Below are 15,406 nucleotides of genomic sequence, written 5' to 3' on the forward strand. Positions count from 1 at the left end.
GAGGGATCCAAAAATTCTTTGTGCCCAGGGCTCCAGTAAATCTTAATCCATCTCTGCTAACACCAGGAGAGGGATTCCCCTTCATGGACTGGTACAAAGACACGTCTCTCGAGAAAGGGGTGGGGCTTTATGCACACCCTCCTCACCCAATCAGCATCTCCCATTGGCTAGCTTAGGTGGCTTCTTGCCTAGTGTGCTGGCTTTTGTGGATCATATTATAAGGTGCCTAACTCAGACCCATCCATATAGGGAACCTAGGCACCTAACTTCGGATAGCAGTGGTGGGCCTCTGATGTTCTAGGTGCCTAGAAGTTAGGCAAGACAGCACTGAGTGTTGCAGTGCCTCAGTCCCAAGTGCTCAGCCCCCTCTGAAAGAAATCTGGCCTATGGCTTCTCTTAAAAGCATGCTCGCACCCAGGTTGTTTTTAGGTTAAGCAGCGTATAGGACCACACTGGAGACCAAAGGTTTAGCAATGCTTTAGCAAATAAGTCATGCTAATTTTTGCTGTAAAACATGGAACTATAGTGACATTATAGAAGAATAAAGAGCTACTTGTTTTAATTAATACATGATTACCTTGCTTATATTGAAGAGAATTTTTTTAAAAAGTGGACACTCTTGGAAGGGCGGGGACCAGAGCTATACTATGTTGCAGGCTCTTTACATTGCTCTGCACCACTGGCAAAACATATATTGTCCCCTGGTATAACAATGTTCCCTAGGTAAAATGATCTAGCATAAGAGGTCCACAGTGCCTCCCCCACTGTGGAAGGTATGGCAGAGGCAGACTGGGTGCTGGTTGCTTTCTTCTGCCAAAACTGTTACTTGGGGGCTGCTGAAATCTAGCTTAAATTTAGAGCAGCCCTGAGGCTGCTCCACCTTACCTCAGGTGTCCAAATGGAGAAGAATAGGGGGAGGTGCAAAAGCCAGGTTAAAGTACCTTTGGCCCCTGCCCATTTCCTGCCTCAGTCATAGCTTGACTAGACCAAAGATGCAGGCTGTACATCCCTCTGTTCAGCCTCAGACCAGGTAGAGCACATGTTGCAGAAGTACAAGCGGCTCTATACTAGTCCAGCAAATTAATTCTCACATGTGCTAGACAAGCTGCCGCTGGGAATGATAGGGTAGCTTAGGGCTGGGCTACGCTAGGAACTGACGTTGGTATAGCTGTTTCTCTAGGTATAAAAAATCCACATCTCTGAGAGATGTAACGAAGCCAACCACATCCTTGGTATAGCTTGTGCTAGAACAATGGAAGACGTCGTCCATTGATCTAGCTACCACCTCTCACCGAAGTGGATTACCTATACTGATGCAAGAACCCCTCCCAACGGCATACGTATCTACACTGAAGAGCTACTGCTGTGCAGCTGTAGCATTTTAAGTGTAGGCATACCCCTAGTCTCTAGCAGCGTTCAAGCTTTGGGCCTGTTGGCTGAATCTGCGATTTTAATTTAATTTTGTCCCCTAGGGGCTGGAGTGAGACCACAATTATAGACCGTCAGACTATGAAGTAGCAGCACAGCGGATGTTGACTACATTTGAAAAAGTGTACGGTGGCTTGATGCAAATTAATACTGGTTCTCTTTCTGAGCATGTCACCTTGGTATCCAAGTCCGGTTCTGCCTCCAATACTGGAAGTCTCCAAGTCTGCATTTTCTGACTAGCGGACACTGTTATTTGCAGTACTGATGTAGCTGTGTTGGTCCCAGGATTTTAGAGACAAGATGGATGAGGTAATATCTTTTATTGGATCAACTTCTGTTGGTGAAAGAGACGAACTTACATAGAGCTCTTTTTCAGGTCTGGGAAACGTACTCAGAGTGTCACAGCTAAATACAAGGTGGCATAAATTGTTTAGTATAAGTAGTTAACATGTATTTTAAGAGACCATTCAAGGTGAAGTGGCCACATAACACTGCTGTACTCATAGGACAAAAAGGGGGAGGCGATAGTGGACTGCAGTTTGTTGAAATAAACCATAAATCCAGTGTCTTTATTATGTCCATGATTTTTAGTGTCTAGCAATATTATGAATTTAAGCTCTCAAACTCATGTTTTCAGGGTGGTGTGCAGGTTTCCTTTCAGGATGAAAAGACCTGAGATGGCAGATGTGGAGTATTCCTTTGTGAAAAGGGTTCACCTCTGAGTGTTGGATGAATTTGTCTTTTATCAGTTTTTTGTGTGAGTTCATTCAAGAGCATAGCAAGGGTCTCATTTTATCCACATCAATGTTACTGTGCACTTAAAACTCTTGTAGAGAAACCTGGTAATTTTGCTATGAGGCTAGCTAGTATTTTGACAGCTTAGCTGTTTTTACTATTTCTTTTGGATATGCTTGATGCTTTGTCTGGGCACGTTCTGAGGGATATGACTGAGTGGAACTTAGTGTTTCCACAGTTTCTGATTTTTCAGGTTGCCTTACCTCTTGCCTCCCACAGCCCCATTGGAGGCACAGACCAGCTGTAATCACTAACCCCATAACAAAATAAGTATGTTAATTTTTTACTTCCTCTGAACAGGTTATTTCTAATCCGGTGAACCATCATCTAGACCTGCTTTGAGGCAAAGAACTCTGGGGTGAAGGATCTTCCCATCATTCTGGGAGAGAAAATGAGGGGTGACCTGGAGAATGATTGGTGAGTACATGACCAACTGTATCAGGTAGAGAAACCATATCTGTCTGGACCAGGTCGGAACTATTAACTCTGGCTTTGTCCTTTTTTATTTTGAGTAGAATTTTTTATATTAGAGGTGTCGGGGGGAAATGCAAACATTAGACCCAACAACCACTGAAGGTAAAAGGCATCCCTCATGGACTGGTGACCCAGCTTGCCTCTGGAGCAGAATTGGACGCATTTCTTGTTCATGGCCATAGCAAACATATTTATCTGAGAGGTGCCCATTGTTGAAATATGTTGTGAATTATGATGGAATCTGTCTCCCATTCGTTGTCTTGAGAAAAGTGCCTGCTGACTGCATCCGCAGAAGGTAAGCTGTTGTGATGATGATCTGATTGTGTATGCACCAATTCCAAAGCTTGACAGCTTTGTAGCAAAGGGAGGGGGATCTCACCCCTCCTTGTCGGTTGCTACAGAACATGCATGACATGTTGTCATAATGACCTTTATATGTTTGCCCCCAATCAATTGGAGACAAGCATATCTGACTCTCCTGAGTTCTAGGAGGTTGATATGCACAGTCGCCTCTGGAGGTGTCCATTTGCTCTGACCATAGGGGTGTCCAGATGCGCTCCCCAACTTAGGAGGCATGTATCCATTGTTATAACAACTGTCAAGGGAAGGGCAGGTAAAAGGGACTCCTGCGCAGACATTGGGAGGGTATTTGCACCAATTGAGAGATTCCTTTACAAAGGTGGATATGGGCATTAGTGTGGCTAGACTGTGTCTGCTCAGTGAATAAACAGTCCTGGGCCATCTTTGTGTAACCCTTCTGCCCGTCAGAGTTGGCAGCAACAAGGGCCGGGTTCAATATCTAGGGGATCCATTCCAATAACACCATGCAGACTGGCTTGAGCCCCCACCCAGTGACCTGGGACAAATATATACCACCCCTGCTGGGCGCCTCCAAGAGGCAATACTTCCCCTCTCGCAAGCACATAGTCTGAGTGTAGCAAAAGCCTTTTAATAACAGAGAGAAACAATGTGGCATTATGCTGGGGAAACACCACCAACAGGATTCATAACACAACCCATGAGCAAAAAACCCACCCCAAGCAAATTGGGTGATTTGGGGTTGCTGGACTCAAGAACCAAAGGGAAAGGGCATGCCCCAAAGTCCCAAAAGTCCAGTGACCCAAAAGTCTCTGTCCCTGGTCAGGGCAGCCCCAGAGTTTGAAAGTTTATCTGCAGAGCTTTACCTCCCAACCTGGGTGGAGATGGGGGCGGGGGTAAGAGGCACCTTACATGATCTGAAGCTGACTGCCCCACAGCTCCATTAGCCTTCGCTCCACTCCACCAGCCGCCCCACAAACTGCTTCACTCAGCTCCCGCCAGCCGACAAACTGCTCCGCGTCCCACCAGCAGCTCCCGCCGTCCTATGAACTGCTCCCCCAGCCATCCCGCAAACTGCTCCACAATAGATCTTCAGGCTCCCCCACTACTTAACACAACGCTCAGTGATTTCAGCTCTTAGTCAGTTCAGCTCTTTGGTGAATTCAGCTTGTAGTAGGGGAGCCTCAGTGCTGGTGCACTATTAGCCCAAAGTGAGCTCAGCAGCCTGTAACTAGACTTCTAATGAAATCAAAATTAGCTCTGATATTCCACAGTGGAGAGGAGGCAGTACAATTAGCATGTAAGGCCCTCACCAAGAGGCCCATGCCACCAAGTATTAATACTTGTCCCCAACCTCTCTCAAGTCACAGAGTTTTGGAACCCATGACCCTTGCCTAGCGAGTGCTACTTAGTTGATGGTGAGTCCCTCCATCATAACAAAAGGCCAAGTACAGTTCCAAGCACAGTTCCCATAATCAGGGTAATAACAATTTATTCTTCCTGCCCCAATAACAGAGACACTGGGGATCCCACAGCAGCCAAAGTGACCATTTGGGCAGCTATGGCCTCATTCTAGGCGAGGTGGGTGTGCCTATGCAAATGAGATAAGCCCCTGAAGTTCTTTTCCACAACTTGCCACACCTCACCACCAGATGTCAGGGTGGAGCTCATCCTGACACTGCTTACATCTGGAAGCAAAGCACCTGCAGTCTTGCACTGTCTATAATGAAAGTACCAGCTGCCATATATCTCAACAGCCAAAGACAATTCTTGACAGGTGTCTGAGGGCTTCTCTTGGATAGCTTGACTACATTGGAAAGGGCCACAAATCTTGCATCAGGAGATAAGCTCCTATGAATTCTAACCTTTGTAAGGGATCAAGGTGGATTTTTGAATGTTCAGTTGTAGGTCCAGTGCGAGGAAGAGGTGTATGGGTTGGCAAGTTGCCCTTACAGTTTTATCCTGGGAGCAAACTTTTAGAAGCCAATTGTCTAGGTAAGGAAACACCAGAATTGCTTTTCTGTGGAGGTGTGCCTCTACTAAAGACATGACCTTTGAAAAGATCTTTGGAGCAGATGAGAGGTCCCTGGAGAGGGATGGGGAAGGGGAGTTGGCAGGCAAAAGTGAAGTGGATGGAGTACCCTGTGGAGATGATCTCCTAAACCCACTTGTCTGTAGTAACCGATTTGCAAGCAGGCTGCAAGTGGTAAAGAGTTGCTGAAAGGAGGAAGGCAGGTGAAACGCTGCAGTTGGTATGAAAAGGGATGGCAGCTCAGGACCTCCACCTCTCCATCAAAACTGGTGTTTTGAAGCAGAGGTTTGTGAGGTTGGGAAGTGGATGGTTTTTTCTCTCTGGAACCTCTGTCTCTTGAATTGAGGTTCATATGATCTCTGGGAACCTGAGAATTGAGTGGGATCTCTGATGTCTGGGACCTATTAACTTTTCTCTTTTGGATGTGCGTATAGCTCTCCAGAGAACGTAAAGTGGCCCTCGACTGCTTACATATGCAGAAACTTGTCTATGGTGTCAGTGAATAGTTTAGTGCCCTCAAAAGGAAGGTCTTCAACAGTATTCTGGACCTTCTTTGGAAATCCTGAGAGCTGAAGCCAGGAGGCCCTCTTCATAACTATTGATGTAGAAATCAAATGAGCAGCGGTATCAGCAGCGTTCAGAGAGGCCTGCAGAGATGTTCTGGTGAACAGCTGGCCTTCTGCACTAATTGCCTTCTGTGTTCTTCTGGTAGAGGCTCAATAAGGAGTTCAGCCTGGTAGTTAGTAATTCTGAACTGTAAAGTAGCTAACAAATATGACTTTCTACCAAGTAGTTGAGGTGCTTATGATCTTTATCACTGGGTGTAGATTTAGCATGGTGTTGCCCTTCATGTTCATTAACCTCCTCGACCATCAAGGAGCTGGGAGAAGGATAAGAAAATAAAAATTCTGAGTCATTAGAGGGACCATAATATTTTTTGTCTGGTCTCTTGCATGTGGGTGGAGTTGAGGCCAGGCTGTGCCAGATAAGCTTTATAGGTCCAGGAAGACCTCGTTAACAGGCAGGGTGATGCGGGCAGATAAAGCTGTATGAAAGATGTCAATCAACTTATGATGTGGTTCTTTAACTTTATCAAGAGGGATCTGTGAAGAAACCGCGACCTTCTTAATAAGGTCCTAAAATTGTTTAAAATCATAAGCCTAGGATGGTGGAGGTGGCATAATCGCTTCATCTTGGGATAAAGAAGAGATGTTGGCTGATGCAGGGGTCTCTTCATCAGCCCTATCTTCTTGTTCCTCAGAGGTTCTTCCTGAGGTTTCTGTTTCCTAGAGAGAGAGGGTGATAAAAGTTGTCTCTCTCAGCCCTAGAGAATTGCTGACAGTAGGCCACATAGGGGTCCCAGTATGGTCAAGGGGGTGGCGCATATGGCATAGGTGGAGGAATCTATGGGTGCTCGTATCAGCAAGATGGTGGCTGTAGCTACATCGGTTATGAGTGAGATCAACTTCCTTAGAGACGTCTGGAAAAGCGCCTCTATGGGAATGGATTGGAGTGCTATGGCCAGATATTAGAGCGTCCAAAGCAAGATTTTCATCAGAATCCTCCTCTCCCAAGTCATGCTGAAGTGGTGGAGCAGCAGAAGAAACTTGAGGTACAATTCTCAGCACCAGATGCATGTCTGGGAATCTAGAGGGCTTCAGTACCAAGAACTGTGAGTCAGGTGTCTTGGACACAGCCAAGGCTTGCGGAAAATGAAACTCCTGCAGTACTGAGTGTGTTGTCGGTACCGTATCCATGACCTGAGCTGAAATAATGGTAGCTGAGGGAGTTGATAGTACTGTGAATCTTGAGTGGTCCAAGGGGAGTTGAGCCAGAGTGGTCTTTTTCGATAGCGAGTGTGAAGGGGTAGAGCCTTTTTTGCCGCGTTGCTCCTTACAGTACCAATGGTCTATCAGAGCCTGACATTTTGGAGTCTCTAGATTTAACACTGCCCTTGGTACTGAGGAACCAGCAGTCTCATGCATACAGTGTCAGAGACTGATGGGAGCCAAAGTGGCTGGAGTCACTGTTGACCTCATCTTCTTTGAGGTAGATTCCCTGCTTGGAGAACTCGGGGCACGGTCTTTGGAAGTCTTATGACAGGAATCTTAGGCCTTCTTCTTAAATGCCCTTGAGGAGTATGGCTTGGAGATAGTAGAGGTGGCCAACTTATTCAGAGACTGACAAACTGTAGGGTCTCCTGGCCTGGATCAAAGTCTGGGATCAGCAAGCTCTCCATCCTAAGGGAGTCAAAGTTTGATCTCCGTGTTTTTTCTGGCTCTAGATTTTAATGCCAGACTGAAGTTTTCCTTTGAGATTCCCCAAGGCAACGGATGCACCAGGAGTGTCAGTCACTCACCACGACTGTCTCCTGGAACAACAGGCAGCATTTGAAACCTGTCAGAGCCAGGCATGCCCTTCTAGGAGTGTAAAACTCCCAGGAAGGAAGAAACTATATGACAATTTTTTTTTGAAACAACTATAATAAACTACTGTAAGAGCTAAGGGGTCACGGCTAAAGTAAAATTCAACACAGACAATTGTGAAGGCTCCATCTCAGGCCAAGGCAGTTGAGAAGGAACTGAGGGCACTTTGCCTGCACAACACTATATAGCAACAATGCAGAGTACAAGACTGAGTAACCCGTATGCGTGGGCCGAACAGACACTATGAAATTTCTGATCAAAAGCACAGGAGCTGCAAACACACCTAGAATGGAGCACCCATACGGACACTACTTGGAGAAGAATGGTTACTTATGCATGCTGACCTACTTATATGCGCACAGACTTACTATGATACATATCTGGCACCACGCTAATGTGTACATATATGCATCACCTATGAGCTTGTAATGTAATTTGTGGACTACCTGTGTCTGTATGCTAATTGATATTTAAGAGCTATGTGCTCATTTACAACATCTGTAGATCTATACTTGTACAGCTAATGCTGTACTTAATTGTGGGGCAGATTCTATAATCTTTATTCAAGTGGAGTATCACTTATGTGATTTGTGTTACTTACATCAATGGGACTATACATATGCCTGCTACTTAGGAAGTGACAGAATATGTCCTGTGGCTCTAAGGTAAGCCTTTGTAAAACAAGTACTTACAGAGAAAATAAAACCAAGTGATGTGTAAGACGACTACTGAAAATATTATCATTTAAGAATGGCTACCACCACATACCTCTGACTCAGTTCATCCAGAGGCCTGTGGTATGATACAATTAGGCTCTCATTTTCAGTGGGTGAAGATTTGGGAGTTCAGCAAGAAAAACCTCATGGAGGGGCCTAATTTTGCCATCCTTAAACTGTGATCAGTCCCATTGATTTCAGAGCGCCTACTCTCAGAGCAAGGTGGTATTCAGTGCAAAGGTGGCAGAATCAGGGCCTAGTATCACAGGAACATAATTTGTGTGCAAATTAAGGAGGAAATGGATGAGATGTAGCTAAATTTAAAAAACCACCTTGCTGGAGTTAAAATAAAATTCTAGGACTCTTGCTTTTTAGATAAGGCCTTATGCTCCAAATTTCTTTTAAAATTAAGTTTTAATCTGAGAATTAAAAAGTCCTGCAGGATTTAGCACTTAAATTCCTGTATGCAAGGTGCTGAGCTTTCTTGCAAGGTACTTTGAAGTCAATAAGAGGAGAGGGAGCTGTGCATCTCAAAGAAGTCTTAATAGCTGTGCCACGCTTGCTCTCTGAACTTGCCAGTTAAAGGTACATCTCCATATCTTAGAATCTAGCTACGATATCCTTTCTTGCAATTGTAGATGAGAAATCTCTGCTCCTGGAAAATACTGATTTTTAAATGTAGTTCAGCCACACAAGAGAGCCCAACTCAAAAATAAATTGATCCTGCTGCTATAAATCAGTCTCTGATTTATATAAGTATTTCTTATAGAAACAGTCATTCCTCTGTTAAAAGTGTTAGAGCATTAACTATCCTCAGCTTTGAGTTAGGGCTCTTAATTGCTGGCTAAAACTGATTTTTGTGGGGATTACTACTATGAACATAAATGTTCCAAATTAAACTATATGGCATTTGTTATCAGGCAGACTAAAATGAAACACTGTTAATATGTTCAGACTATATCTAAGCTAAGTAAATAAATGGGAATTTTGCAAACTTATTGTACAAGTACTTTCCAGAGAACAACAAATATTTATAAAGCCACTTTCTAATTGTTTCTTTGTCATAACCCTGAAACAAATTGATCTGAGTAGATCAAAATACACTGAAAAAAGTTGGTGTCCTACTTAGTTTCTCTGTTATAAAAGAAAGCTAAAAACAGACACTATACCCATAACAAGACACAAACATCTAACGCTGTTGCAGTTCACCAAACCGTTGAGTACTGTTGTCCTAAAAAACCTAGGATTATATAATATTTCTCTAAACCCAAACTGGTAATTTATGTTTTGTTGTCTTAAGGTTATAGATGCAACCATTACAATTTTTATTATAAAAATAAATTTAAAACATTAAAATTGAAGTGTACAATTCCATAGAAAAATGAACTTTAGTTCACAGTTCTTTGTGGGGAAGGCTCAGAAGAGGCTAAGCCATGGAGGAGCCAGAGGAATATTCAGTATTTACTGTTGCTTCTTTTTCTTCATATCTTGGCGGTAATTCAGATGAAAGATGCAGAGTAGGTAAGATGTCTGAAGATGAACTGCTCCCAGGAATTGCATATGGCGGTTCGTACTCTCTAACGGAAACCATTCCTTGAACATGTTCAAGTTGTGCCCTGTAAAACATTACACATTAGTACATTCCAATCTCATTTATACACTGAGCCAAATCATACTTGAGTTTTACACATGCACACGCAGTGTGGGTGAAGCCGGTCTTTAAGCTGCCTTTTTTTTTAAATTGGTTCACCACAAATACACATCTGTTTGTTATACAGATGGCATGGTTTACTAGTGTGGCCTTTCCACATTTACTAAAGAAGAGGTCTTTTTATATTCCCCTGACAACACTGCATAGAGCAGAATTGCCACTTGGGAATGGGAGAGATTTTCTCATCTCTTCTCCTTTGTTCCTTTGCCCCCCTGCCTTTTCATAATCTACTATGGCCCTACTTTCCCCTTCCTTATAATAGTTATGAGTTCTAAAACCCCAATTACTGAAATGACAATACTTTGTACTCTGAGATCCTCAGATGAAAGGTGACTTACAACTTTTAATTAAGCCTCCCAAAAGCCTTTGAAGTAGTTAAATAAATAGTAGTATTCTCATTTGACAGCCAGGGAAACGGAAGCAGAGAAAGGTCTCTGGATTGTTCAAGTTCACACAAGTCAGCAAGTCAAAAATAGAACACAGGCATCCAAGTCCCTTGCTGCAATCAAGGTAAGAATATTTTAAAATTAAGGTAAAATATCAGAAGGAAGAAATTCAGTGAGTTACTAGAAAATTTTGTAGATGTCAGACATAAAATCAATGATGGTTAAGAGAGTGTTTTCCTAGCTACACTTCAACCCATGAATTAAACATCGCAGATTCTAGAAAATAAACATGAAGACTATCTTACCCATTATTTACAATACTGTCGTACGAGGGAGGATTTTCACTGATAGGCAGCTCTGTGGCAAGTGGCTTATGAGTTACATGTGGTGATAGAGAGTCAGCAAAATAAGGTGGTGGGAGGGGTGGGAATGTCATTGCAGCATCACCTAAAGAGAAAAAAAATTAATTAGTGACATGAAAATTCAACTCATTTCCTGATCCTCATTGTAACCTAAGAGATATTCATACTAGTGTAGTATAGTATTTGTGCTTATCTTCTTTATAGATACAGGCACCATGTTCATGCATACTTTAACTGTTCTGACATTCCTTGGTGTAGAGGACAATTTTATGTACACATTCTGGGAGGATTTTTACAATGTAAGAGATTCATCTTACTAAAAAAAAAGCAGCCATAAAAAAAAAGTTCCGTCTCGCTACAGGACACAAATCCCTTTACTGTTGGCTGCAGAACCTACCAGCAGACAGGCTCACGTGTGTTCTCTAAATACAGAACAAGAGCTATTAGCACACTTTCTATCTGAGATTTTATACCATGCTCATCACTATGGTACACATGCGCCTAGTTCTCCGTGCCTGCCTAAAATGTTGGTTTTATAAAGTTCTGTGCATATCTGTAACGATGCTATAAATAAAAATGTTCAATGCTCTGCTTAACAATTCATATTGATTTAATTTTTTCTTCAAATGTGCAGTATTTCCTCTGTTAACAAATTATCAGGAAGTTCCTTGCTTTCTACGATTTATATGTTCTTAAGTGCTTATTTATACAAAGAGGTAATAACTGCACTTATACCATTACTATATCTTGCAACTTGATTGCCTGTTAAGGAGCAACATGCCATTATTAAATGAAATGATTTTATAACTGTCAGCACAAATGGTGATTTCTAACTGATTGTTACAATTTCAGAACAATCAAACCAGTGTACCTATAGCTGCATAACTAATAAAGACATTTTAGATAACATTTTCATAGTTGAAGGCACAATACTAATAGAATTCATATTATAAGAAAGCAGTACATATTATATACTAAACTGTAATTATGCAGTGCTTAATCTGAACACTAATTAGTGATAATGTTATGAAGTTGGACAATGAGTATGGTCTCTCTTATTTAGAACTTTGCATTTTGTGGGGGTTTTAGTGTTTTTAATGGACAGCCAACAGTCAGCTAGTTCTCATAATTAAACAGGTGCAACAACTACTTCCCCTCTTCCCACTCCACTTTTTGTGTCTTTGCCTCTTAAGTTTTCTATGTAAAACTCAACCTCTGTTCTTGGAAGGTGTTTCAATCTTTTGATCCATCCATCACCTCCCCAGAAATCACAGTGTTTAGGCAACACCTGCCTACCCAACATTAACATTGATGTTATTACATGACCTTGCTTTGCACACAGGGTGCTCCTCATATGTTTGTTTTGTCAGCTTATTTTGAAAGTAGTGCACTTAAGGAAGACAACAGAATTTAGATCTTTTCAAACAGGTTGTAGGAGAGGAAGTGATTGTTGGCTTACTAAACACACACACAAGGAGCATCTTGCAAAGACAGTTCATACAGCAAATTAATACTGAAGTTGAGCAGGGCACGTGTTGCCAAATACAATGATTCTGGTAAAGTGATGGAACCAACAGACTTGCGCACCATGATCCTGCAGCAATCCACATTTTAAGTCTAGGCTTGATCCTACAGTGTTTGTATATTTTACTTTTCTTAGAACTCTCCACATATAAGAGTGTGTGTACTAGTTTTGCTTTCTCCCCTTCAAAGACTATTTTCTTAAATTGCAATTCTTCTACAACTCTCTCACTCATATACCCCAATATCTGGTGTTAGCCTCTCAAACCTTCACTTTTTCCTATTAAGCATCAGGTTAAATAGTCCTTATGTCAGGATGACGAAGGCAGGATTTTGTGTGCAATGGACTTTAGTTCTGATCAATCAGGTAGCAGTTGAGCAGCATAGTGGTTAATTTGTCACCCATTCCTTCTGACCACTAAAAATGTAGTTTAAAACTTACAAACTGTATTCATCCAGAATTAAAATGGTGACACAAACAGTACAAGCAGTACCCTCTGCATCTGAATCATTGCAGTCCTATTTCAGGGGACAAGACGACAGGCCAGAATTCAAAGCTAAACTGCATTTTCAATATAGTAATAAAAAAAGCCATGACACCTACAATTTACAATGCCTATTCCATTCTCTGGAAAAGGAAGTAGGATTGGAATTACTTATGCCAGATAGTGTGATTTCTTCCACATTTGCCTTTGGAGGTTTTTTGTAAGTCAAAAGGCAGTTTGCCCCTGAAGAAAGAAGACTGAATTAACTACACTTTGAATGTTTCAGATGTAAAAGGCAACATGTTTCTCATCTGGTATGTTAAACCACACACACAAAATAGGAACTAGCGTACAGGTTAGTAAAACTAGCTTTCAAATTTAAAATATATGCAAATCATTTACCTACCTGCTGTAACTTGAAATGATTCTGGACTCTGAGGCTGTTCTCCATTTTCAGAGGATTCTTGGCTGAGATTTAAATTGGTTTTCTTTTTAATATGAGCTATTACGAAGAAACTTAATCCAATAAGCACAATCAAAGGACCCATGATTTGAAGAGGCAGGAATCCACAGCCTGAGAGTTCAACATCCGAAGTGCTGGTTTGATTATACTGTAGGCTGTGCCTTCCTGGGCTACATCCAGGAACCCAAATGCCCAGGAAACTAATTAGCACTCCACTAGTTAAAAACAAAAACCCAAAGATAAGAAACTGGGCAACCTGACAGTTCCCTTGACAAAAAATGAGGCCGTACACCTGCTCACCTTGCATCTGTCTCTGACTTAGGTACAGCCTAGCTCTTGATTGTGCCAGTAAGACACAAACTAATCCAACAACCACCACCACAGGCCCAGCAATCTTAAGGGCCCTGTTGCAATCACTGAAGGTTCCAGATGGGCAAGTCTGTAAAATAAAGACTGAAAGCAGAAATCCAGTGCATAGCAATGCAACTCCAAAAACAAAAAGGAAAAAAAACTTCCTATGATGTCCATTATTTCCTTCCCCACCAGGTCTGGGAACAGCAACTGCACACATTACAAAAACGTCTCTTCATGCAAAGGAGAAATATATCGTCTCCTGATAGTGTTCAGAGAGGAAGAAAACTTCTGCAGACCTGTGAACACAAATATATAATTGAAATGAGAGAATATGTAAGTAACTACATTGTGTACTTTTCTTCTGCACTTATTACTCAGCCTATCCAATGGTTTAAAGCCAGTATATCCCCAAACAACTTCATTTTAGAATAAAAGCTTCATGGAAATGGACATGGGTTATAAGACAGATAAAGGGAGATCACTGACTTAATATTTATACCAAAAGCAATTGTAATAGCTCAGTAAATAAAAGATTATTATTAAGGGAACAATTAATAATATTTATCCAATTCTAGTTCAAAATGAGGTCACTCTGTGAGGGATGTACCCTTAGAAGAAAAAATCACCAAGTTTCCCTCCAACCTGCAGAAGCCCCTGAGGTAGGGGCTGATGAGACACACTTAGAAAGTCATCGGTATAAGAAAGGGAGACATAATGAGAAGGGAGGGTTGGGAGAAAGTCCGGCCTTTGTGGGCAACTAGGGAGCTGAACATCACACTGAGGATTGGAGCTATCATTCAAGAGAAAGAATTGGGACGGAATGCAGGGGTGGTCCTTCCCCGCTTGCTAGAAGAGAGCTCTGACTGGAGGGAATTTTGCTGGATAGAGGACATTTACCAATAAAGCTTCAAATGTATTACCTACTTAAAGCATGTGGATTTGTTGCTCCTCCTTCAGCCAGCTGACAGACATGTCAGCTCTTTTCCCTAAAAGTATTTCCTGTCCCAATATAACTGAAGGAGCTAGGACTTTTCCTTTAGCATCGTCCATAGGGTCAGCCTGCACGCCCCCTGGAGTCATACCTTTATGGCACCCAATATAGAGCCCTGCCAACCCCTCACCCCCTCAGTTCCTTCCTACCACCGGTGATGGCTAGCTGGAACAACTGTTGCTCTTGCTTTGCAAGCGCGTTTGACAGTGTCCTCTTCACTTTTCTTTCTTAAATAGTTGTAAATTGTTCATTAGTTATTAGTTACAATTAGTAGGTAGTTGTGACTCTTGGGGGGCCCCCCCGATAACATTTCCCCCCAGTTCTGGGGTATGCCCTGGTCTCCAGTGTTCAAACTCTGCGAGGACTGTGGCAAGTTTATGCTGAAGAGTGACCCGCACTCTTCTTGTCTACGGTGCCTTGGGGAGAGGCACCAAAAGGACAAGTGCAGGATCTGCAAGGGTTTTCGCCCTAGGACCCTTAAAAGACAGGGACCAAAGACTCAAGATCCTCCTAATGGAAGCAGCACTTTGACCGCATTCTGACCTGGGATCTGCAGAACCCACGCCGAGCACTTCCATGTCAGTCCGAAGTGCTCTGGTGCCGACAGTGCGCAAGCTGTGCTGAGCAAGGACTCTAAGGACTCCTGGCGCCGCACATAAGAAACCCTCTGCAGTGTGGCACCATGCTCAGTGCCACAAAGGAAGAAAAGGCCAGATAGGGGTCGCTCTCCCCCTTTAAAGACCAAGGGACCTGAGGCATCAAAGCACACGTTGAGCCAAGCAGCTTTGTCTCTCCAGCCTTCCAGGATCTCGTCGACTCCTGCCCCATCTGGGGTTCAGTCGAGTCTGAACCCTCAACGGTCCCTGGACTGCCAAGGTCATCACCTCCATCTCCCCTTGACTCCTGAGGCATTTGAGGCACCCAGGGACCTTATACGCCTCACT

The 15,406-nt window shown here is 42.7% G+C and overlaps 1 protein-coding gene across 1 annotated transcript in view; it reads right to left on the reverse strand.

The window, feature by feature from the left end:
* Positions 1-9,557: 9,557 nt before the first annotated feature.
* Positions 9,558-15,406, reverse strand: part of TMEM171 (transmembrane protein 171) — a 33,801-nt gene continuing 27,952 nt past the window's right edge. Inside the window, exons 2-4 of the mRNA XM_074952751.1 lie at positions 13,061-13,767; positions 10,592-10,733; positions 9,558-9,805 (exon numbers count right to left, since the gene is read on the reverse strand). Of these exons, the coding sequence (XP_074808852.1) occupies positions 9,616-9,805; positions 10,592-10,733; positions 13,061-13,688 (960 nt within the window). The 5' untranslated portion in view covers positions 13,689-13,767 and the 3' untranslated portion in view covers positions 9,558-9,615. The remainder of the gene's footprint in view (positions 9,806-10,591; positions 10,734-13,060; positions 13,768-15,406) is intronic.

The sequence above is a fragment of the Natator depressus genome, chromosome 5 (genome assembly GCF_965152275.1).
Source record: "Natator depressus isolate rNatDep1 chromosome 5, rNatDep2.hap1, whole genome shotgun sequence".
Lineage (NCBI taxonomy): Eukaryota > Metazoa > Chordata > Testudines > Cheloniidae > Natator > Natator depressus.